General features: G+C 35.7%; 1 protein-coding gene across 3 annotated transcripts in view; it reads left to right on the plus strand.

Annotated features, from left to right (window-relative positions):
• Positions 1 to 4,134, plus strand: part of LOC149833680 (protein GIGANTEA-like) — a 67,093-nt gene extending 62,959 nt beyond the window's left edge. For 2 of the 3 annotated variants that reach the window (XM_090010945.1, XM_090010946.1), the window contains 3 exons: positions 2,489 to 2,896; positions 3,170 to 3,262; positions 3,340 to 4,134. In XM_090010945.1, the coding sequence (XP_089867071.1) occupies positions 2,489 to 2,896; positions 3,170 to 3,262; positions 3,340 to 3,642 (804 nt within the window). In that variant the 3' untranslated portion in view covers positions 3,643 to 4,134. The remainder of the gene's footprint in view (positions 1 to 2,488; positions 2,897 to 3,169; positions 3,263 to 3,339) is intronic. The other variant, XM_090010947.1, reaches the window with a different exon arrangement.
• The last annotated feature ends 19,499 nt before the right edge of the window (positions 4,135 to 23,633 follow it).

Below are 23,633 nucleotides of genomic sequence, written 5' to 3' on the forward strand. Positions count from 1 at the left end.
CAAACCGGCTTAATATGTTCCGGCTCATTACAATAGTGACAAATCACTCCCTTTCTATACCCATTGTTTTTGAAAAAATGAGGCGGTCTATAAGCTTTTACATTGGTTCCCGACCTAGTGATGGCCAAAATCTCATCATTTTTAAAACTTATACCAAGACGAGTTTTCTCTTAGCACACTTCTGCAAACACATCTTCAATAGGTAAGGCTTTACTTCTATGAAGAAGAGATGCCCTAACTTGTTCAAATTTGGGCCTAAGCCCATGAAGAAATTGAAAGAAATGCTCTTTTTCAATTTGTTCTCTTCTAAGCTCAATATCTTTCGGAGCCACCCACTTGGGCTCAAGAAGAGCAAGTTCATCCCAAAGAGGGGTTAAAGCACTAAAGTAATCGCGGACACTCATATCCGCTTGTCTAGTAGACCTAATTTTTTCTTGACAAAAAAATTGTCTAGCTAGATCTTTTTGGGTATACATACTCTTAAGAAAGAACCATGCCCCGTTGGCTCTTCTAAACTTAGCAATGTTGGCACAATTCTTGAGGTCAACATTGTTCATGAACCATGCCAAGATTTTGGCATGGCTACTTTCCCAATCCCCTACTTTGGATTGCTGGTCATTGATAGCTTTGATGCGCTCATCGCCATCTAAAGCTTTTTCAACCCCTCCAATTTTAGTGAGCACAAGAGAAGGCTCGGGAGTAGTTCCCATAACAAAACCCCAAAGTTTCTTACCTCTTAGGTGGTTTTCCATAGCGAAGGCCCACATAAGATAATTGGATCCATTGAGCTTAAAAGAGAGCTCCACTTTTGATTCGTGCTCTATAGATGACAAGAATAACCTTTGGTATCTTCAAAAGATTGAGAGATACGCTTCCCAATGCACCCACAAGAAGAGAGACAAGATCACCAACAACCTTGCTCTGATACAATGTAATGAAAACAACGAAAGCGTCAATAATCCAAAGGTCTCTTTAGAAGGAGTCAAACCAAGAGCCAAGAGCACAAGCACGAAGAATGCACAAAATAACCCACTAAGGGGTGAAGTGCCTAAAAGGCAAAAAGATGTTATTCAATAGAGAGACAAAGGGGGCTGAAAAAGCCTATTTTACAAGTGAGAGAGCTCCTCTGTTTATAGAGGAGCCATCATATTAAGAGGGACCAAGAAGGGGCTCCCTTCTAGTCGTTGGGAACCCCAACGACTAGATGGGTGGGGCCCCTTAATGGTCCAAAAACAATAAGACAAAAAAAAGGAACGAAAAAAAAGAAAAAGAAAATGAAAATCCTAAAAACAAAATTACATTGCAATTTACCAAAATACCCCTATCAGGTATTTCGGTGAAATATATGTATATATATATATATGTATATATATAAGTATATGTGTATATATATTTATATATACATATTTTAACAGTTGACCGCACCGGGTGCCGCACCCACGTCGCATCGCGTCGATGCGGGTGCGGCACCTAGTTGGCCGAGTCCCTGTGACAGATTCACTCGCGTATTTTCTTGTATTTATAAGGGCATTCTTATACAGAAATACAATGAGAGTGTAGGAGTCAAAGTAAGAGGCTCATTTTAGTTCTTTCGAAGTTAGGAAGTTAGAAAGGGGTGGGGAGGTTTTGGCCCCTATATCTTTTATAATCCCTTCCATTTTTGGCCAATGAAGTTTTTAGTTTCTCCTCTCATTTTGTGCTTCTTTGCAATGGCTGCATCTATGGGTTTCTGAGCTCATATAGAGAGAAGAGGGGATTTGTTGCTAAAATGGAAAGGAAAAAGAAGATGTCCCACAATTGAAGAAGCATAGAAGTTCAAGGGTAGTGAAAACTGCGATATGAGTTTGAAGAGGAGAAAGTTGAGGAAAATGGAAAGCATAGGCAGCTTATGCATGCTGAGTGATCTTTCTTTGATGATAGAAAGCTTTTTTAGCACTGATATCATGAAAAGAATTCCCAAGAGGAATTAATATATATATATATATATATATATATATATATATAAAATTTGTTAATTTGTTGTTTGCATACTGAAATAGATAGACAGAAACAATAGTGTATGTTTATATTTGAAGTGTATATTTGAATGGATGTATATATGTTTAAGGATGTTTGGCCTGCATTAATTTTTACCATAATGAGATGTTGTAGTTAGTGTGAAACTAATTATTTATATATATATATATATATATATATATATATATATATATATATATATATCCTACAACGTTAGCTTTGTGAATCAATAGTCAGCATTCTGTTCTTAAAACTGTGTTGTAATCATGTGGCAGGAACAAAGGCATTAATATTGATTATCTATTTATTTTTTGTATGGTTGTTGGTGATGGCAATAACATCCTGTAGCTCTTTTTTTTTTCTGTGGTTGATGTGCATAGTTATTAGGGTAACACAATGCCCATTTACCTGCTTTTCACCTTTTCTCTTAATGTGTTTGGGCAATGAACTAATCATTCCATCACGCTGTTAGGTGGTTGATGCCTTGTGCAACGTCGTATTAGCCTCACCAACAAAAGCATCAACAGCCATCATTCTTCAGGTGCTAAGCTTTTTCAAGCCTTTTGTTGTGTTTGTTTGCCGTCGAAATTATTTCTTTCAAATTCGGGCATGCGTTTTCTCTTTTATTGAGTCGGGTGACTCATGTTACTTTGTCCTGCAGGCAGATAGGGATTTGCAGCCTTGGATTGCAAGAGACGATGAGCAAAGCCAGAAAATGTGGAGAATCAACCAAAGGATTGTTAATTTACTCGCAGAACTTTTAAGAAACCATGATACCCCAGAATCCTTGGTGATTATTGCCAGTGCCTCAGATCTTCTTCTGCGTGCCACTGATGGGATGCTTGTTGATGGTGAAGCATGTACATTACCGCAATTAGAGGTGTGATTTTAATGCTGATTATGTTTCATCTGGCAATTTGACTATACAATAGATGTGTTGAAGCCCATATTTTTGTTCATGGCAAAGTGGATTGCATGATATATTTTGCATGTTTCTGCTACCTATTTCTTTCTACCATTAAGTTGTTTTGGTTAGACATAGATGTTTCCTAGATTTATTACTTTTATTCCTACACTCTGATTTCCTACCGACTACTGATTACATGACTTTTATTTCTGAGATCCATTTTCTAATCAATAAAAAAATGAACAGCTCTTGGAAGCAACAGCCAGAGCGGTCGAACCTGTTTTTGATTGGGGAGAGTCAGGATCCACTGTTGCTGATGGTCTATCAAATTTGTTAAAGGTGATTGCAGTTGGCTCTCTGCCTCTAATGCTATGTGAATTGTGATCTTTTAATGAGTTAGATGATATTCTATGCAGTGTCGTCTTTCTGCAACTGTTCGCTGCTTGTCTCACCCTAGTGCACACGTGCGTGCACTGAGCACGTCACTTCTGCGTGACATCTTGCATATTGATTCCCTCAAGTCCAATACTGTACAGAAAGAGGATGTAAGGGGAATTCCCGTGCCTCCTTATCGTACATTAGCTATTGGTACCATCAACTGGCATGGTGACCTTGAGAAATGCATGGCGTGGGAGGCTCACAGCAGGCGTGCAACTGGACTGACCCTCACCCTGCTTGCTGCTGCTGCCAAGGAGCTGGGTTGTGCTCTTCCAGTCTGATTTCTCTTTGGATTGCCATCACTGCCACATACGGCACTCGTGCATGCTTTCCACATTGCCGCAACTGAAATATTCATATCGCATGATCAAAATGGCTAAAGTTTCACTCAAGTTTGCTCCTTGGCTTTCAGAGACCATCCGTTAACATCTCCGCTGCCATCCGGGCTGTATGTAATATTAATGAATGACTATACAGCCTATGAATAAGTTTGAGCAATCTTTTTGTTGTATATAAAATCAGATAGCTATTTTAACTTATTATTTGAAATCAGGCATATTTATGTAGTATATAAAATCAGATAGCTATTTTAACTTATTGATAGTTCTTTGTTTCATTCTCATGGAGGGAAACACCCTTTCATGGGAAGTGGCACAACTTTCTAGAAAGTCCTGCCAGCATGGCCATCCCATGAAAGTTCCTTCATATTAGACAAGGAGTTATTAAGGACTTTTCGTGTGAATAGGTATTGGAGGTGGGAAACCCACTTGAGCTACCATGGATTTTTCTATCTACTTTTTTTAAGTGTTTGTTTCACCCATTTTGTGAACTTTACCATTATAGTTCCTCAATAATCTGAAGGATCGCACGTGGAACATGGTGCAAAATCTGCTACTTAATTTGCTGTCATCGTCATATCAATCAGACCATTTTAAGGCGATCTGAAAACTTGTTGAAATTTGAATTTGTAAATCGCATCATTTTGGTATCTAACTAAAGAATTTAGGTCAAGAGCACAGTCGACAGCCGTCTGCCATGATTTTTAAATCCTACAGAACGAGCAATGATTTTGTTGCTGTTTGTGGGCGTGGATCAGATCAGGGGTTAACCTGGAGTCTCTTGAATGTCGTTCATCTACTAGTTGAATTGTACCCAACCACCACGACCGAAGCCTTTGCTTTGAACGATCATTAGAGTTGCCGCTCTACATGCTGCTCGTATAGAGCATCAATGGCTCTTAAAATTTGTGGCGCATTCGAGGCATAAGGAATCTAGACATGGATGTTTGATGCAATTTGCCGATATGGATGAAGAACATCATCCAAGGGACCCCTGACAGTCCTGTCGAGGTTTCCATGACCTGATCTTCAGTCCTGTTTGGGGGCTAACTTTTCATTGTCATGTCTCCAAAAACTCCACCAGGATCACGTCCCTTGTCATGCTCCTGTTTCATTAAAAACACTGGGAGCGCGCGTCCATGGTGGTTTGATGCCATTTGCCGGTATGGATGAACACCATGATCTTATCTTACACCTGTTTTGGGGCCCGCTTGTCATTGTCATGAAGTTTTTTTGGGGGGATTCTGTGTCAGATTCTGTGATTTCTAATTAAATTTGTGTATAATTAAGAGTTGAATTCTACCAAAATTCTCTTTCATATTGTTTTTAATGAGAGAATTTCGGTCGAAAGAGATTCCTACTTCACCTGATTGTGTGAATTAATCCAAACACACCCCTTGGGTGAATGTTGACGCAGAATAAAATTTCAAAAAACACGAAAAAAGAGATAAGCTGGCAGAAGGTTTTCCAGAGAATTGGAATATTTTGTCGAGAAGGAATTGACAATTATTTTCTTGTGAAGGAATTCAAAATAATGAAATAACTTAATTGGTAGGGGTGAATTACCATCTTTCTTTCTATGTTGCCCACCGTCCTTGTGCCAAAGAATCGAAATTGATTTTGGGAGAACCTTTTTTTTTTTTTTTGAAAGGCAAGCTGGGGTTAGGCAGACGACCCCTACCAGATATCTCTTAAGCCCCATGTGGGAGAGGGATTCGAACCTGGGCCTTCAGCTTGGCACAGGACCTGGGATACCATCTCGGTGATTTTGGGAGAACTTGATTCCGAAAAACTGTGATTCCCTCTCGTACTTTTGGATGCCACCCCAAAAAAATTCCTTTGAAAATTTTCAAATGTTTTTTTTTTTTTGACATAGAAAGCTGGGGTTAGTCTGACCCCTACCTGTTTATTATAAAAAAGAAAGCAATATATACAGATTTACATGGGAGGAATCCAGTCTGGATTCATGTTAGTTCATTGTTTGTCATCTGCAGTGGTAGCCAATTTTGCCAAAGTGAGAGCAAGGTCGTTCCTCTCCTTAGGAACAAATTGGATTACAAGTCTGTTAAACTGCAAAAGACGGCAAATCAGATGCTCCAGAGAATCATTTGATGGACCTCTTCCTTCCAGGCGCTTATTAATCCTTCTAACTTTATCTCGCTGTGAATTTCCGATAACAAGATTTGAGGATTCAGGAACCGCGTTTAGAATTCTCATCCAGCTCTTGTGATCTTTATCATTCAGGCTGGAATGATCAATGATCCATCCAGCTTTAATGAACCGCCCTTGGTGATCTCGGATCACATAACCAACCTGCCAACGTTCCCGAAAAAATGCTGCAAATATTAACTTTTATCCAATGCATAAGAGGGGGAGACCATGTAATATCTAGCAAATTTGTGTCTAATTTTAAATGTAATAAATACAATTTTTATTATATATATGCTATTTTGACTGAAATAATATATATATTGTAATATAGTTGCTGACCATACCTTTGGATCCAATATGGATCTTGGACTCGATGGCCAAGATCCACGATCCATTTGTAATAAAACAAATCGGTCATTAAAATAACAAATTATAACTATAATACTAAGATAAGATATATATTATATATATTTTTGCGTCCCCTCACTTAGAGGACACTTATTCCTATTATAAAAATAGGTGTGAGCCTCTCTCTCTCTCAATCACGACTTTGAGAGAGAGAGAACACTGAATCGTGAGAGAGAGAGCAGCGAGTGGGAGGGCGACTGCAGCGCATTCTTCTTCAGTGCCTCCTTCTTCTTCATTTTCAATGTCTCCTTCTTTCTTTGCGATTCCAATTGCTAAGGTACGGTCCCTCTTTCAATATTCAATATGCTAGGACGATCGCATAGATCGACTCAAGCAAAGGTTAAGAAAGGAATAAGATATGCGAGTTCATGCATAAATCTTCGATTCTTTAGTTGTAATTCCCAAATTGGATAACAACTTTCTGATTTGAGCCTTAGATAACCATAACACAATCTAATTTCTTTAAAGATTTTTGTTGAGGTTTTAAATTCTACTTAAATTATATGTATCGATTTAACTGCTGAACTACGTGTTTCTTGAACCGAGTTCACGATTGGATTTTTAGACAAAAATTGTGTTTTAGACTTTATGCTTAATACAAAAATCTGTATTTTTGACCTCTGAAAAATATGTAAGTCTTGTAATTAAAAACTCAGTTTTCTACATGTTCACGTTGGGCTGTGATCAGATTGTTCTGGCTGGAAATAGATTGATTGGGATTATGGATTTTCAACTACAATTTCTCTTCTGAAACGATTTCAGGTTGATTTCAGTCAATCAGTGGATCGATGCTTGTGTTTGATCTGCATTATACAATCAAATATTGAATGTCCAATGTTTTGGCCTAGGGTAGAGATTCCCAACATCGGATGAGGAACACGTGTGAGACCAAGTTAATAAAATATAAACTGTGTTTGAAATACAGTTGGGGACAGCCTTAGACCCCGAGAATTTAACCCTTTTAGTAACCGGGGATCTCATGAAAAATTGAATTTAATTGTGTTGCATTGGTTCATGCATCCCTAAAAGTTTATTTTAGCATGCGGTTTTGTGATGTTTTTAATTAAAATACTTATAATGCAAGCCTGTTGTGAATATGAATTGTTGTTTAGAGTTTTCTTAAACTTATGTTTGGTTTGATTTATATTATCTTCCTTACTATTGGTTTTCAAGACGTTCTTATACGAGAACTTTAGTTCTTACTCCATTTTTAAAAACCTTTTTCAGGTATTGAGGCACATAGACGATGGTACCGGCTTGTTGGAGGGATTAAAGGGTATGATTTGGTGATCCGGATTCTAACAATTTTTGTATTGTTTTTTTATAAACTTGTTGAACCCTAAATAAAAACTATTCTATTAAACCAATTCAATTTAAATTCATGGTTTGATTTATTTTATGTGTGAGATATATGTTGGATTGTGTATATTAAGTCTGTGATGTTTTCCTTGTCCCTTGGATATATTTTCGCAATGTTTTAAAATTTATTCATTCATTTAAAAAAAAATCTACAAAATTTTGAGGGTCAGTTTGGGGTCGTTAAAGAGTTGGTAAAATCATAAACTCACAATCTAGAAGTTGTCTTTGCATCACTGGTAAGAGGTATCTTATAAATTTTTATTTTCTTATTGTCTTAGAATTATAAAAAATTTTATTTTGGCAATATGAATTGTTACAATTAATCTGTGTATGATGCTTAAATTGCTTGGCCGATGTGATTATATTTCGTTATCGAGATCAAGCCTAAGGGGGTAGATTTGATCTATGCACATAGTTTAATAACAAATTTTGGCTTGGAATAATTTACAGATGTATACTCATGCTCGAGCAAACACTTCTGAGAACTGGAAAAAATAGAGAGACTTCCATGCTCGAGCAAACACTTTTGAGAACTGGAAAAAATAGAGAGACTTCCTGACGAATGTCCTAAACAGCCTGATCGAGACAGTCACTAAACCATATTTAGGCCCATACTGGTTAGTCATTAGTTAGTAAATTCTTAGAAAATTCAACTCATTAGTTTGGAAAGAAAGTACTAAATGGTAAAGGAACACAGCAACCGACCCTACGTTAAATGGCCCACTTGCAAGAAAGAAAGCACTATATTATGTTCCACCAATTCTATTTTTTTTTCTTTTGTTTTTTTAAATAAGGAATCTAACTAACCAAAAAAAATCTTTCAATAAAACGTCAACTAACTCAGACTCAACTTTAACCACAGGAAATATGTTTTGCTTAATGTCAAAACATGATAAACAAAAAATGATAATAAAAATAAATAAATAAAATAAAATGGCTATTCCTATCAAAACGACATATATTTTTTCTTTTTGTTTATTTTCAGATGCAAAACACAAAATATCCTAGATGAATATGCGGATGCTATGATCGACTAAAAATATATGCTATGCTATGCAATGCTTAATGCAATGTAAAACTCTAAATCTACAGTGAAAAAGACGGAGAAAGAAATGACCTATCACGGATCGCCTCCGATGAAAGGGTTGAGGAGAGAAGATGGTCAATCCAGCTGCATCCATGCTTCCCCGACGAAGAGAAAGAAGTTGCCAATGACGAAAGGGTTCGAAGCTTAAAGAAAGAGAGGAAGAAGAAGAAGAAAAGGAGAACAAGGAGAAAGAAATCGACAAAAGAGAGAGGAAAAGCAAGGGAGAGAGAAAAGGGAGGCAAGGAGGGGACATGTTCTCTAATCTGGAAAAATGTCTCCTCTTGCTGAAAAAGATGTATTTATAATGCTCTAATTAGGTTAAAACATTTTTTTCAAAAAGAGTTTAAAGATTTTTTATAATTTTCAAAATAGGGTCTCTTATGAAAAATGTGTTTTTTTTAAAACACAACTTCCTAAACTAATTAATATTGGCTAATTCAAACTTAACCTAATTAAAATATAATTAAGAAAATTTAAAATTAATAAAAATACTAAAAATGCAAGGTATGCTTTGAAATACGTAATTTTTCGATAAATTCAATTTCACTGCAGTTTCTCAAAACTAACAATAAAAATGAGTTTTTAAAGTGACTTTTTGTATTAGATCATTTATAAATTAAGATAAATAAAGTGAAAATATTATGCATGATCAAATACCCCCATGCTTATCGTTTGTTAGTCCTCGAGCAAGCTGAAGCAAAAAGCACAAATATTAAACTAATCAAAATAAACCTAACTCACTTTCGTAGAAATCACGATTGCATTTAGCATATGCAACAAGCCCTTTCAACCCCTGCGTTACCCCAGTAGACGAGTAAGGTCTCGTGAGGGTTTGCAGTGATGCTACCCACAAATATCTCTGACATGTATGCATAAAAATTTCAACTTTAAAAATCATTAGGCAGTTAAGGAGTTTGTTTTCACAAATATTTCATGCCCTTACATTATCAAAACATGATTAGAATCTTTTACAGGCCACCACAGGATAAAAGTTTTTCTTTTACTTTTCTAAATATCATAGTCATTTATGCCTTCTTAAAAACTCAAATATGTGCATGTTATTATTTATTAATCCTCACTCATATGTTTTCTATACAGTTTTTTTCAATAATTGCTTGTAAGCAGTGAACTTTTCTCTTTTACGCTCTTTTTTTTCTTTTCTAGATTTTCAATTTTTTTCACCCTTTTTCTTTCTTTCTTTTGTCGATCACTATATCAAATTTCTAGTTTTTGTGACCCATGTAACGAGTTTTGGGTCAATGACTCCCGGGTCAGACGACCTTAGGGCACCAGATACAATGTATCCCTCAGACTTAATTACTCGAATCACTAGAACTTTAATTTTTCATAGTTTTACGTATAGTCTACTTCTCTATCATGTACAATGTCAACATCCATTAGGCTCTCTATAAAGTTCATGTAACGAGCTTTCAGGCCAGTGACTCTCGAGCCAGATGGCTTTAGGGCACCGGATGTAAACACCCATCAGGCTTTACTTACTCGAACAAAATAGGCCACATATATCAACTTAGACAAAGAAGTGATTTCCTTCAGTATCCTTTTCAATATAGAACTCAAATACTTCAACTTGTGGCTGAGCCCAACTACTAGAGAATACGAAGAGATCAAACAACTAAACATATACTCTTTTTACTTTTTAGCTCATATTTTCAATATTGTTCATTTGCTAAGTTTTTCAAAAATAAAACTGTGCATATCCATACATGTGATTCAAACTAAACTCTAACGTGCATCTATAATCATTTCTTTGAAATCCACATAAACAACCATATTTTTCTAGATCTGTATCGGAAAAAAAATTTATGGGGCTTAAAAATTCTCTAAAAATATTAAATTATGTAAAGCATTCATATAAGTTCAAACTCATTCCTTAAAAGCCTATTTTTTATGAGTTGACATCAAAAGTGCGAGTACAAAGACAAAAAATTTGGGTATGTAAACTACACCCTCCCTCATGCTTGAATGACACTGTCCTCAGTGGCACTCCTCATGCTTGCATGAAACTGAGTAAATGCATATGAGAATAAAATAAATGAGAGAAAAGGGTAGAAGTCACTTGATCCACATTGTGAAACCTGTCTCATAATTTGTAACTCATAAAATATCAAATACAATGCATACATGCTCTATCATTCATGCTCACGAAAGAAGAAAATGAACTAAAAAAAATAAAAAACTACTAAGACTACTAAAAGTACATCACAAATATGGGTTGCCTCCCATAAAGCGCTAAGTTTGACGTCCTCAACCAGACGGATCTCTAGTGGCCCTTCATTGTCTATGAGATTAATGGACATGAAATCATGCTCAATCAGGGGCTCTAACGAAAAGAGTGTCATATGTGACACTATGCACTATGTTTCCTCCAACTCTACCCCTCTGGACCCTACGATGACTCTGGAACCTGGGATGAAGGAGCTTAGTCTCTACGTTGAGACTAGTCTCAAATGATGGTGAGTCGTAAACCGAACAACTAGCATGACACGCATTCAATTGTGGATCGGATTGCTTTTCTGTGACGTCTGTCACCTGAAAATAATCATTATGACATGTTACTCTCTTGGCAATATCAAAGATATGCAAGCGTGCACGCTTGTTGCCAATAGAAACCTCCATCTCCCCAGTGTGACAATTTATACGAGCATGGGCAGTGACCAAGAATAGTCTGCTTAGAATGATGAAGATCTGGCGAGCGACATTGGTGCCCTCCATGTTCAAAACAAGAAAATCGACAGGAAAGTAAAAGTCATCAACCTTGACTAATACATCTTCCAAGATTTCTCACGGATGCTTGGTAGACCTATCAGCCAATTGCAAAATAGTAGTCGTGGGCTTCAAATCCTCAATCCCGAAAGTGTCATATAGGAAACCTGGCAAAATGTTCACACTTGCCTCAAGATCGAGCAGTGCACGCTCAATAGTCATGTTTCCTATAACACACGAGATAATCGGTGCCCCAGGATCTTTGAGCTTGGGTGGGGCTTGATGCCGAAACATGAAGCTCATCTGCTCAGTCAAGAAGATCGTCTTAGGCAACGACCTCAATTTTCTCTTCTGCGTGTAGGCACCAGTTGGATAACATCGAGCAGGGGGGATGTTTATGTGGACCTGCTTGAACATGTCAAGCATCTCGTGCATACATGCCTCCTGCTTGTCAAAATCAATCGGTTTAGTTAGGGCCTAAGAAAAAGAGGCTCTAGGGATATACGAAGGAGAGGGCATAGGCCGTGGGCCCATCCCACTTTCCTTGAGCCTGTGGAGGATATCGACTGGTCAACAGGTGTGGTAGTGGACTCGCCACTCGACTTCTGTGTAGGGTGGAATGCCTTCCCACTCTGAAGGGTCATAACAAAATTGGCCTGCTCTTTGTGAAACTCTATGAGGTGCAGGTCGTAAGACATGGGTTCCTTACCCTTTGGGTTAACGACAGACTGACTCGGGAGGCTTCCCTCATTGCGTCTGCTCAAGGCCTCAGCCAACTGTCCCGTCTGGGTCTCTAGCTTTGCTATTGACTGCGTATGGGAGCTGAGATTGGCCTTGATGTCAGATAAGGTCTCTAACAACTTCTCCTGAAAAGATGGGATCAATGTGGGCTCCTAAGGAGAAGGCAACCTAAGCTGGGGATGTGCCAGTGAAAATGTGGGATGTGGGTAACCGTGTGAGAAGTTACTCTGTCTATGTTGTGTTTGGGAGGGCAGATGGGGTGGCTCGTGTTGATTTCTTCATGCAAAGTTGGGCTGATTTCGCCATCCCGGGTTATAAGTTGATGCATAAGGGTCATGCATCAGTCTGGCGAAACGTTGGGCAACATTCACTTGCTCCTAAACAAATTCAGGATATAGTGGCATTGTCGGACACTCAGAAACAATGTGTGCAGAGCTAGCGCGTAGCTCACACACTTTTTCTACTTGATTTATCGAAGTTGGGTTGGTCGGTAATTGACCTATTTTCCTGGTCAACTGGTCCACTTTGATTTCCAAATTATGTTCGGACCCAACTTCATAAATTCTTCCCTTTTTAGGACCACTAGGAACAGGTGTGGTCTTATCAAGCTGCGAGGACATTGCATGGTTCATAGCATTTTCGCTCAATGTTTCGAATAAGGCCCATGTCTCATCCTCACTATTGAGCATGAACGTGCCCCCACACAAAGAATCAATCATTTGCCTGTCCTTCTCGATCAGACCATCATAAAAGTACTGCATCAGTTGCCAACGGGGCACCTGGTGGTGGGGGCACTTCCGGAGAAGATCTTTCATCCCCTCCCAAGTCTCATGGAACTGTTCTCCCTTAATCTGAAAGAATCTGGTAATGACTTTACGAAACTGATTCGTCTTACCAATTGGGGAATACTTTTTGAGGAACTCACGCTGCATGTGTTCTCAAGTGGTAATCTGAACCGTATCGAGGGCCTTCAGGAAGTGCTTGGCTTTGTCCTTGTTGTTCAGGCCATAGAAAGATAGAAGCATTTGGATTATGTTGGCCTTAATCTCAAACTGTGGTGCTCCTACAGTGGGTCTCGCATTGTAGGAGGCCAGAGTGTAAGCATTGGGAGTGAAGTACTCCCTAAAAGGATGGGTCAATGGTTGATCTTGAGCCATGAGGCCGGATCAACGGGCTCTCCTAAAAAGGGACTCGAGGTCCTCAACTAACTCAACAAGCTCGGGGTCAAGCTAGTGTCGCCCTTGTGTGCACCTCAGGGTAGATCGGTGCAGCAACCATCCTAAGACACTTGTTTTCTACCTACCTAATGTGCAAAGTGGTTAAACCACAACAAACCACAAAGCGGGTAAAGGAAAAATAAAATGAGACTAAAAATCAGTAAATAAACACGCACCACACACTTGCACCCAACAGATATTTTGCGAAAATTCAAATTATGGGCACGGTACTAATCATGCGCAATCACCTCTAAGGGTATCCTAATAGGTGGGTCGTGAAAGAAAGGTAAGCTAGTATCTAGGGTTTGCAAGCAATATGGTTCTAAACCTAAATGCAAAAAAGAAACTAAACAGTCCTAAGTAAAGAACAAAGAGTAAACTAATACCCTAAAAAAACGTGAACAAACACTGACAATAAAGTGAATACTCGTATTAATCGCCGTTCCCCGATAATGGTGCCAAAAATTTGGTGTGAGTTTTATGAAAACGCTTTTTAAAACAATATTTTTAATGAAAACAAGTGTGAAAGTCAGACACCAAAAATATAAAAACCGGCTCGCACGAGTGGTGGAGTCTGGGTCGATCTCAGGGAACGGGAAATACTTGTATTCAAACACACAATTATACTACTCTTTATTGCCAAAAAAAAGAGAATTAATTAAATAAAAGAGTATTGCCCTACGCAGAGGGCTTAAATAAAATAATTACAGAGGCCTTATACAACCAAATTAAATTAAATGAATAAAATAAATAAAATTTTAAACTAAAAGAAAAGAGAAATTATTCAGTGCTTGAGTCTTTTGTCCCTCTTGTGTCCCGTCTTGATTGATTTGCTTTTCTTAATCCTTCCCTTTGTGTACCCTTTAGGTACTTAGGTTGAACACTTTTGTATGGTTTGCTAAAGGGAACTTCTGAGGGCTTGGGGGAACCTCAGTGGGTACTTTGAGGGCACAAAAAGGGCTCTATCGTACATTCCAACGCTTTCCTGCAAAACACAAAAACACAAAATAAATTAGTACAAGGAAAACTAACAGGAATTTACTAACTAATGACTAGTAAATTCAGCAAAAACAAGAGTTGAATTAACTAAACTACACTAAAAATAAGAACTAACTATGAAGAAACTAATATAACAACCTCACACTAAAAGACAAAATAGCTAAACAAACTTAACTAACTATAATTCAAGAACTAACTTTCTAACAAACCAATACCTAACCAATTCAAGAAAGCAAGATTTCAAGAAGCAAAAGTAAACTAAAGAAATCAAGAAAAGAACTCAGCTGGACATGATAACTAACTAATTAAACTAATATTAACAAGTAAATCACATGAAGCAAGCAATTAACAAGGAAAAAAATATATCGGCTATATGGAACTACATTAATCGGCTAGCTTAATTCTACTAAACACAAAGTATGATAAGCAAGTTCTAAACTACACAAATGACATAAATCTAATTAACTAACTGACATGCATAAATTAAAAGGTTGGCTGCTAATAAAAATAAATTAAAGGTACTCTACTATCTAATCGGCTAACATGAATTGGTTCACACTAGTTATCAATGAATTTGCAAGCTAAAAAAAAACAATCGAAACTAATTGACTAGCTAATGTGTGACATGTAATATAAGATGTTGTATGAGATTCAAACTGAATAATGAAAATATGGAATAAAACAACTATATTCTATAACCTAACTTAATCCCAAGAAAACTCTAGCTAAAAAGCAATCGGCTATGGCTATTTCCCTAATAAACAAGGTTGACGTCAGATGTTGGGTTGGACTAATGAATATACAATGAATACCTTGACTAACCTACTTCTGAAATTAATAAAGTACTAAATGGTAAAGGAACACAGCAACCGACCCTATGTTGAATGGCCTACTTGCAAGAAAGAAAGCACTATATTATGTTCCACCAATTCTATTTTTTTTCTTTTATTTTTTTCTTTTTATTTTTTTTAAATAAGGAATCTAACTAACCAAAAAAAATCTTTCAATAAAATGTCAACTAACTCAGACTCAACTTTAACCACAGGAAATATGTTCTACTTAATGTCAAAACATGATAAACAAAAAGCGATAATAAAAATAAATAAATAAAATAAAATGGCTAATCCTATCAAAACGACATATATTTTTTCTTTTGTTTATTTTCAGATGCAAAACACAAAACATCCTAGATGAATATGCAGATGCTATGATCGACTAAAAATATATGTTATGCAATGCTTAATGCAATGTAAAACTCTAAATCTACGGTGAAAAGGGGGGAGAAAGAAACGACCTATCACGGATCGCCTCCGATGAAAGGATTGAGGAGAGAAGATGGTCAATCCAACTGCGTCCACGCTGCCCTGATGAAGAGAAAGAATTTACCTATGACGAAAGGGTTTGAAGCTTGAAGAAAGAGAGGAAGAAAAAGAAGAAAAGGAGAACAATGAGAGAAAGAAATCGGCAAAAGAGAGAGGTGAAACAAGGGATAGAGAGAGAAGAGGGGGGCAAGAAGGAGGAGACATGTTCTCTAATCTAAAAAAATGTCCCCTCTTGCTGGAAAAGATGTATTTATAATGCTCTAATTAGGTTAAAACAGATTTTTCAAAAAGAGTCTAAAGATTTTTTATAATTTTCAAAACAAGGTCTCTTATGAAAAACATATTTTTCTAAAAAACACAACTTCCTGGACTAATTAATATTGGCTAATTCAAATTAACCTAACCTAATTAAAATATAATTAAGAAAATCTAAAATTAATAAAAATACTAAAAATGCAAGGTAAGCTTTGAAATATGCGATTTTTTAATAAATTCAATTTCAATGCAGTTTCATAAAACTAACAATAAAAATGGGTTTTTAAAGTAATTTTTTATTATATCATGCATAAATTAATATGAATAAAGTGCAAATATTATACATGATCAGAACTCAAGGCAAACGAAAATAGAGCACTCTACAACAACATGGGTGGATGAGGAATAATGGGCGAGTGTACGCTACCATGACCACATAACTGAACAACCAGGGTGAACCTTGTGAAGGTAATTTTTGAGGAATAGGGAATTTAGTTTTGTCTAGGAGATTTTATTTTCGTTAGGGTATCGTGATTTATGAACGATATACGTAAGCATTATCTATACTTATTCGGTATGTTATAATTTTATGATCAAAATTCTTTTAAGGGAGTGGGGTTGTAATATCTCATAAATTTGTATCTAATTTTAAATATAATGAATATAATTTTTATTATATATATGTGCTATTTTCACTAAAATAATATATTATATCATAATATAGTGGCTGACATTACCTTTGTATCAAATATGGATCTTGGACTCGATGGCCAAGATCCATGATCCATTTGTATTAAAACAAATAGGTAATTAAAATAACAAATTATAACTATAATACTAAGATAAGATATATATTATATTTTTTTTTGTGTATTGTTAGGAAGGAGTGTTCCTTTCTTAATGAAATAGAATTCTTTCTATTTCAGTAAGTAGGGACGTCCCCTCCCTTAGAGGCCTCTTATTCCCATTATAATAACATGTGTGAGGCTTGCTCTCTCAATCATGACTTTAAGAGAGAGAGGGCTTAATCGTGAGAGAGAGAGAGAGCAGTGAGTGGGAGGGCGACTGCACCACATTCTTCTTCAGTGCCTCCTTTTTCTTCGTTTTCAATGTCTTCTTTATTTTCTCTTTTTTTCTTTGCGATTTGAATGGCTAAGGTATGGTCTCACTTTAAGATTTAATATGCAAGGATGATCGCATAGATCGACTCAAGAAAAGGTTAAGAAATGAATCAGATATGCGAGTTCATGCACAAATCTTCAATTTTGTGGTTGTAATTACTTGTTTGGATAACAACTTTATGATTTAGGCCTTAGATAACAATAAAACAATCTAATTTTCTTAAAGATTTTTGTTAAAGTTTTAAATGCTATCTGAATTATATGTATCAATTTAATTGTTGAACTGAGTATTTCTTGAACTAAGTTCACGATTGGATTTATAGACAAAAAACTGTGTTTTAGATTGGACTTATGCTTAATACAAAAATATGTATTTATGCCTTTAAAAAATATGTAAGTCTTGTAGTTAAAAACTTAGTTTTCTACATGTTCACGTTGGGTTGTGATCAGATTGTTCTTGTTGGAAACATATTGATTGGGATTATGGACTTTTAACTGCGTTTTCTCTTCTAAAACAAGTTCATGTTGATTTCAGTCAATCGATGGATCAATGCTTGTGTTTGATCTGCGTTATACAATCAAATATTATTGTTCTTGGATAGGCTCCGGGGATATATATATATATATATCCCTTTAGGACTTTATATACGAACTCTATTGTATGCAACACATTTGAGTTGGTTCATATACCTGTTTGTTGATTTGACTTGTTGGGTGTTAAACTGGACCTTCTGTCAGAAATAAATAAGTCTAGCGTCTATTGTTCTTGTTAGATTGGATTATTGGGACTCTACTTATTTTATGATTTCCTGGTTTAATGTAAATCCACTATGTTCAACTGTCCTGTTGTTTGAAACGTAGTTTAATTAAGCAGTATTACCTTCGGTTAAAGTTTAAGGCTTGGTTAGAGGATTGTTTTTCCTAAGCTTCTATTATGGTAATAATATTAGGAAATCAAAATTTCTGATTTGGTTTTGTAGTTTTGAAATTAAGACCCTGACTGCATTACTTCGTGTATTACATACTATCAGTATTGTTTTTAGGGTTGTGCATGGTTAGTTTATGCTTATTAGAAGTCGTGTGGGTGTGCTAACGCTGAATATGCACTGATTGGTTGTAGATATATAAATGTTGCAAGCCCTTCATTTTTAGTTGTTTTCAAACTGGCTCTTCATTATATATATTGATGTTGAGCTTTGAGGGATAATAAATTTGATTTTCTTAAGGGTCTTGCATACTCAAACACATATTTAGCATGTCATAAAAATTGGTTTTCTTGAAAGTCCTATAACCTGATATTTTTATTTAAACCGATCAAATTTGACTTTCATTAGCAATTGATAAAACTATTATGTTGTGGATATTTAGTTACATCTAAAATTTTATCAAATCTAAGTTGAACCTTAATCTCTAAAATCTATTTTTTTTCTACAATCTGACTTTCATTAGAAAGTGTTGAAACTGTCCTGGTTTAACCTCATGTCATTGCATTGGTCATTCATTCATTACCTGTAAAATTTTATAATAGGATCAAACTCAACAAGTCTTCAGTAGGAAAGTGTTATTCAATACTCATAAATTAAAACAAGTATGCAAAACAATATTCCTACAACTTACACATGCAAACAACAATCATTAATTTAAAGATACATTCATTATCATGTCTCACATGATTTCTAATCATACACAATTAAATTTTTTTATACATCAACAATTAAATTTACATGAACAGTTAAACATGCATGAGCAGCTAAATATACATACACTTACCATTGCAAAACAGGCGGTCATTTATGCATGAGTGGCTTAATTGTCTTTGATTAGATTTTCTTTTTAAATAATGCATGCTATGACTATCTAAATGTACAATCAATTTATGTTATCACTTCTTAGCCTTGTAGGTATGACATATACAATAACCTGGATCAAAGTCATGGTGCAGTGAGTGTATTCATATAATTTATGACTTTGTACTTGACTGGGCACCTTTCACCAGTCTTCATGTGAGGGATGACCATATTTCCAACATTGTCATCTTGATGCATCAGTTTTCTACTCATGAGTGTCTAACCATCCACCCCGTGTTCTATTGTGGAGACTTTTCTTATCTTCATGGCTGGGGAGGAGCAACTTTTGGTGCTAAAAAATGAGATCCACAAAGTCAATATATATCGCTTACCCTCTTCTTGTAAGCATCAATAGTTTAGTATCACATGGTTAACCTTTTAAATTTATTAAGTTCATGCAGTTTACAATACAAATCTAATTAAAGATTTAAGCCCCCTTTTGAGCTCATAGATGGACAGTTGCAAATGTCAATCAATGGTCATACAACAACACATTTTAATATTTCAAATTTTAAACATTCATTCATCAATAGGCATTGTCCATATACAAGTAGATGTATCTATACACATTCGCATTCAATGCATGTTTCATTTAATTCGATTATGATTTGCATTAGGCCATATACGTGCAATGAGTATCTTATTCAGTTTATTCATCCATCTAGGCCCTCACACCTGCATAATATCAGAGTTAGAATTGTGTTTACAGTTTCGATACAGCCTTAGGAACAACACTCGTAAATCATTCATGCATTGCATTCATTGTTGTTTTGGTCCTTAGTCGGTTCAAGACTTGTTGGGCTCTAAACTAACTACATCTTATGACTGTCACTGTATTGTGTACGTTCTAAGAAAAGAGCTCATTTTTTTATAGAATGTAGGAAATTCCATCAGCTTTTTTATGCCACAAACCGCTCATAAAAATTTCTCTGAATGAGGGAGATACGACCAGTTTAGTGTTCTCCTATACTTTTTTTGTTTCAATTGTTATTGTTCTGTGTACAATCCAGGAACAAAGCCCAAAATTTCACAGATTATGTAAAATTTGTTTAGCTTTTCAACGTAGCAAATTGTTCATAAAAACTCCTTCGAACTAGAGAAATACAAATGATTTACTAGACGTGTATTAGGTCGGTTATGCAAAATAATGGATAAAGTGCATTCGTGTAAGCAGAAACAAGCAAACCAAATTGGATTTTTATACAGTTATTTATTAACAACCCATATTTCATGAAAAAAATCACATTCACACACTAATAATATAAACTCTCTTACATATTAATTATCTAACCTCAGCCATTTAATTGAGTAAATGGTTGACTCAAAAACTATTTTCTCAAAAGAAAATTTGGTATTTCCATAATCACATGCATTTATTTTACACAACAATCATTATATGTTTTCAGTTTTCTTTTATTGATGACATATATCACAAATGAGATAAATAACAACAAGAATATTAGTTCAGTTTATGAAACATAATTACTCAGCCCAGTACTGAATCCGAAATCCACTTTTTTTTCAATTACGCCAACACCGACACAATTTTGTATATTTTTATTAGTTATTTATTTTCTTTCTAGGGACTGAACTGACCCCCACTATGGAATTTGATCTGTCCCTCCTTTCTTTACTAACCAATCTGATCTATGAAGGGTTTTCGTTTGAAACCCTTTGTGCATCGGTTTTGGGCTAATCAACTATACCCAATTTTCCCATATACGGCGTGAACCCCTCCCTAGCCCTTATATGGGTTTTCTAGCCCTTTCTAAATCCGTAAGTTCCAGTCCATAGTTTCTTAAAGATATTTCCTTTTTCGATTTTTTTCTCTTATTTTCTTAGGTATTCGCTTAGGTTTATATTTTGTTTCTAGGTTCTTAGCTTAGGCTTTTTTTTTTGGTATTGCTATTCATGTACAAATATGTACATCATATGCCAAGCAAGCAAAAAAGGGTTCCACAAGGCTGAACGTCCCCCCCCCCCCCCCCCCCCCAGTTGCTTTGTTACCATTTTTCAAAACAAGCAAGTCTACCTTGCTTGAATAGCAAGGTATTGACTTTGCTATTTTTATTTTTTCCCTTCTCCTATACTTACCGTATTGTATTTTTTTTTTCTCTCTTTGTTTGTCAGTCAATCCTAGAGAACCTTCTAGGATGGGATGCCCTCCCTTAGGCAGGATTTTTCCCTATGTCTCATTTAGGTGAGTTTAATTTTTAACTTCTCTTTATTATTATTTTTTTGGAGAAACTTTCAAAATCTCTTTTGTTTTTAAACTTTTAATAAGTTTGAATTGAACTTGAGGTGCCACATAGGATGGGCCCCTATAAACCTCTACTAAATTATAAATCTTGATTAAATTCACAATTTTCATTACATAAAAATTAACATTATTTGGTATTTTCGATTTCAAATACCTAAAATTAAAATTCAATTTTGGTGAAATGACATTACATGTATGACAAATTATTCTAAATTCATGTCAAATTCTTTTGAATTTTAATTTGACACAATTCTTACATATTTTTCTCAAAAAAATGTCATTTCTACTCAATTAGGTTTTGAATGTGAATTCACTAGGGTAGGCAGGACAACTTGGTCTTTTATTTTTTATTTTGAAATTCTTCTATTAAAATGTTGTGATTAAATCTAATTTATTTATTTCATATCTCTTTTTATTAGTCACTTTATTATTTGTGAAAATATCCATGAAAAATCATGGGTACTATAGGCCCCTTGGTCTCTCCACTTGGCAAGTGGCTCTTGCCACTTGGCCTCCTCGCCTCCCTCTCTACCCCTTATAAATACCCTCCTCCCCTCTCTTTTCCCTTATTTCATCCAACTCTCTCCCTCCTCTCTCTAGGTTCAGACCTAGCTAGTACCTTGGTCTGAACCCAGACCTAACCTAACTCCTCACTTGAGCATTATCCAAGTCCCTAAGCCCAACCATATTCCTCCCTAAGCCTTGACTCACCTAGTCCTCTTAAGTGCACCTAGTTTGACCCAAACCCGACTAGGTTTGACTTAGCTTGGCTCCACCTTTATCTACTCTAGCTAAATTCTGCAAGTTAGCTTAGCCCAACAAGGTTCAATTCTGTCAATCTCCCTCAATGAAGTTACACCCTTAGAGGAATTACCAAAGTCTTCGTAAAATTTTTGGAGGAAAATTGTTTCATGTTATTTTGAAAATTTTTTGCTTTTATCGACAAGCGTTCCAAGGTAGGATCTCTTCCTACTGAATACTCATAGAATTATAATGTTTGACTTTACAATCAGTTGTTTTATTTGATTAATGCATCGGTACGAATATTGTTTTGAAAACATGAATCTTTTACAAATATTTTATTGGAGAAACAAATATTTTCAAGAGAAGTGATATATTATGAGGAAAATGGTTATTTTTCAAGGAAATAAAATATTCCCGCATATATGGTATTATGAGGAAATGTATTTGCAAACATTGTTTCATGCTCGCATATATTAGTTTACGTAAAAGTTAAGCTTTGCATGTACTATTCTATTCTCGCATGCAATCATGCAATAAATAAATAGCTCAATCATATTGCTAGGGTTAACGAAATCTTATGGGCCATGCATATAAGTAACTACGTAAGGGCCATTATCTATGAGCATGCATGAGAAAAGTACGGCTCAAAATGGAGTCAAGGTTCGAGGATCCTCTGTAATTCAATAGTGTATGATTTATGGCATATTGCAAAGCATGCAACTTATGATATTTTGGTTGTATGCATGTCGAATGTGATAATTGGATCTGCCTGAACAAGTAAGGTGCTCAGAAAGGCCACGAGTGCCTGAGCAACATTGATAGATAAGATGATCCATATACACATACCTAAAGTGGCATCCGCCTTCATAGGCACAGGCTCGTATATATATAAAGCTTTGATTGAATAGAAAGGAACATATAATTGTGTTATAAAACATTGGCTACCAAGTAGGGGTACGTGAGTCATCAATGCCTTGGAATGCTCAAGAGAAGTGGACACAGTAATAAAACACTTATTAAGAAAGAAAAACTTCATGTTTTTCATTCAGATCTAGGCCTACTTTCGAGATGGTAGGAGGTATATACTCTGATGAATATTGTTGTTAATATGCCTCTCGAGTGGTAATGACTCTATGTCCTCGGTCATCGAAGATACGAAATGAGATTTACCACACATGAATCTTAGGTGGGTAGTTTAACAACTTTTGCAGAAGGTTAGGGTGCATCATTGTTTATGGCCCAGGGTGAATTTCTTTTCTGGTTATTGAACCGCCCCCTGCAGAGTCACATAGCTAGTTAGTTATATGAGGTATTAAAACACATAGCATAATAAACCCTATATAGTCTCAGTTGACTCAAAGTTTTTCATGTGAGTATCAATAATGGGAGTTAAATATCGAAACATAAGAACTTTTTACTCACACTAATTATTGTGTTACTATACTTAAAGCATGCATATATGTTTATGAATTTTGACATCTTGATGATATTTGACTGTTCACTCTATTAACTTTTCTTAATCATGTTTTTCTGCATATCTATTGAGTTTCTAAAATATATAATCTAAATGTTAAATATTATGTTTTTACTTGAAATTAATACAAAAACCTACTAAGCTTTCACAAGTCGGGCCCTTTTTATGGACAGATGATTGTCCGTAAAGAAATATGGTATAATTGCGGAGATGCGGGATGTTGCG

Source organism: Nuphar pumila, chromosome 6 (assembly GCF_984573655.1).
Source record: "Nuphar pumila chromosome 6, dmNupPumi1.hap1.1, whole genome shotgun sequence".
In the NCBI taxonomy this organism is placed as follows: domain Eukaryota; kingdom Viridiplantae; phylum Streptophyta; class Magnoliopsida; order Nymphaeales; family Nymphaeaceae; genus Nuphar; species Nuphar pumila.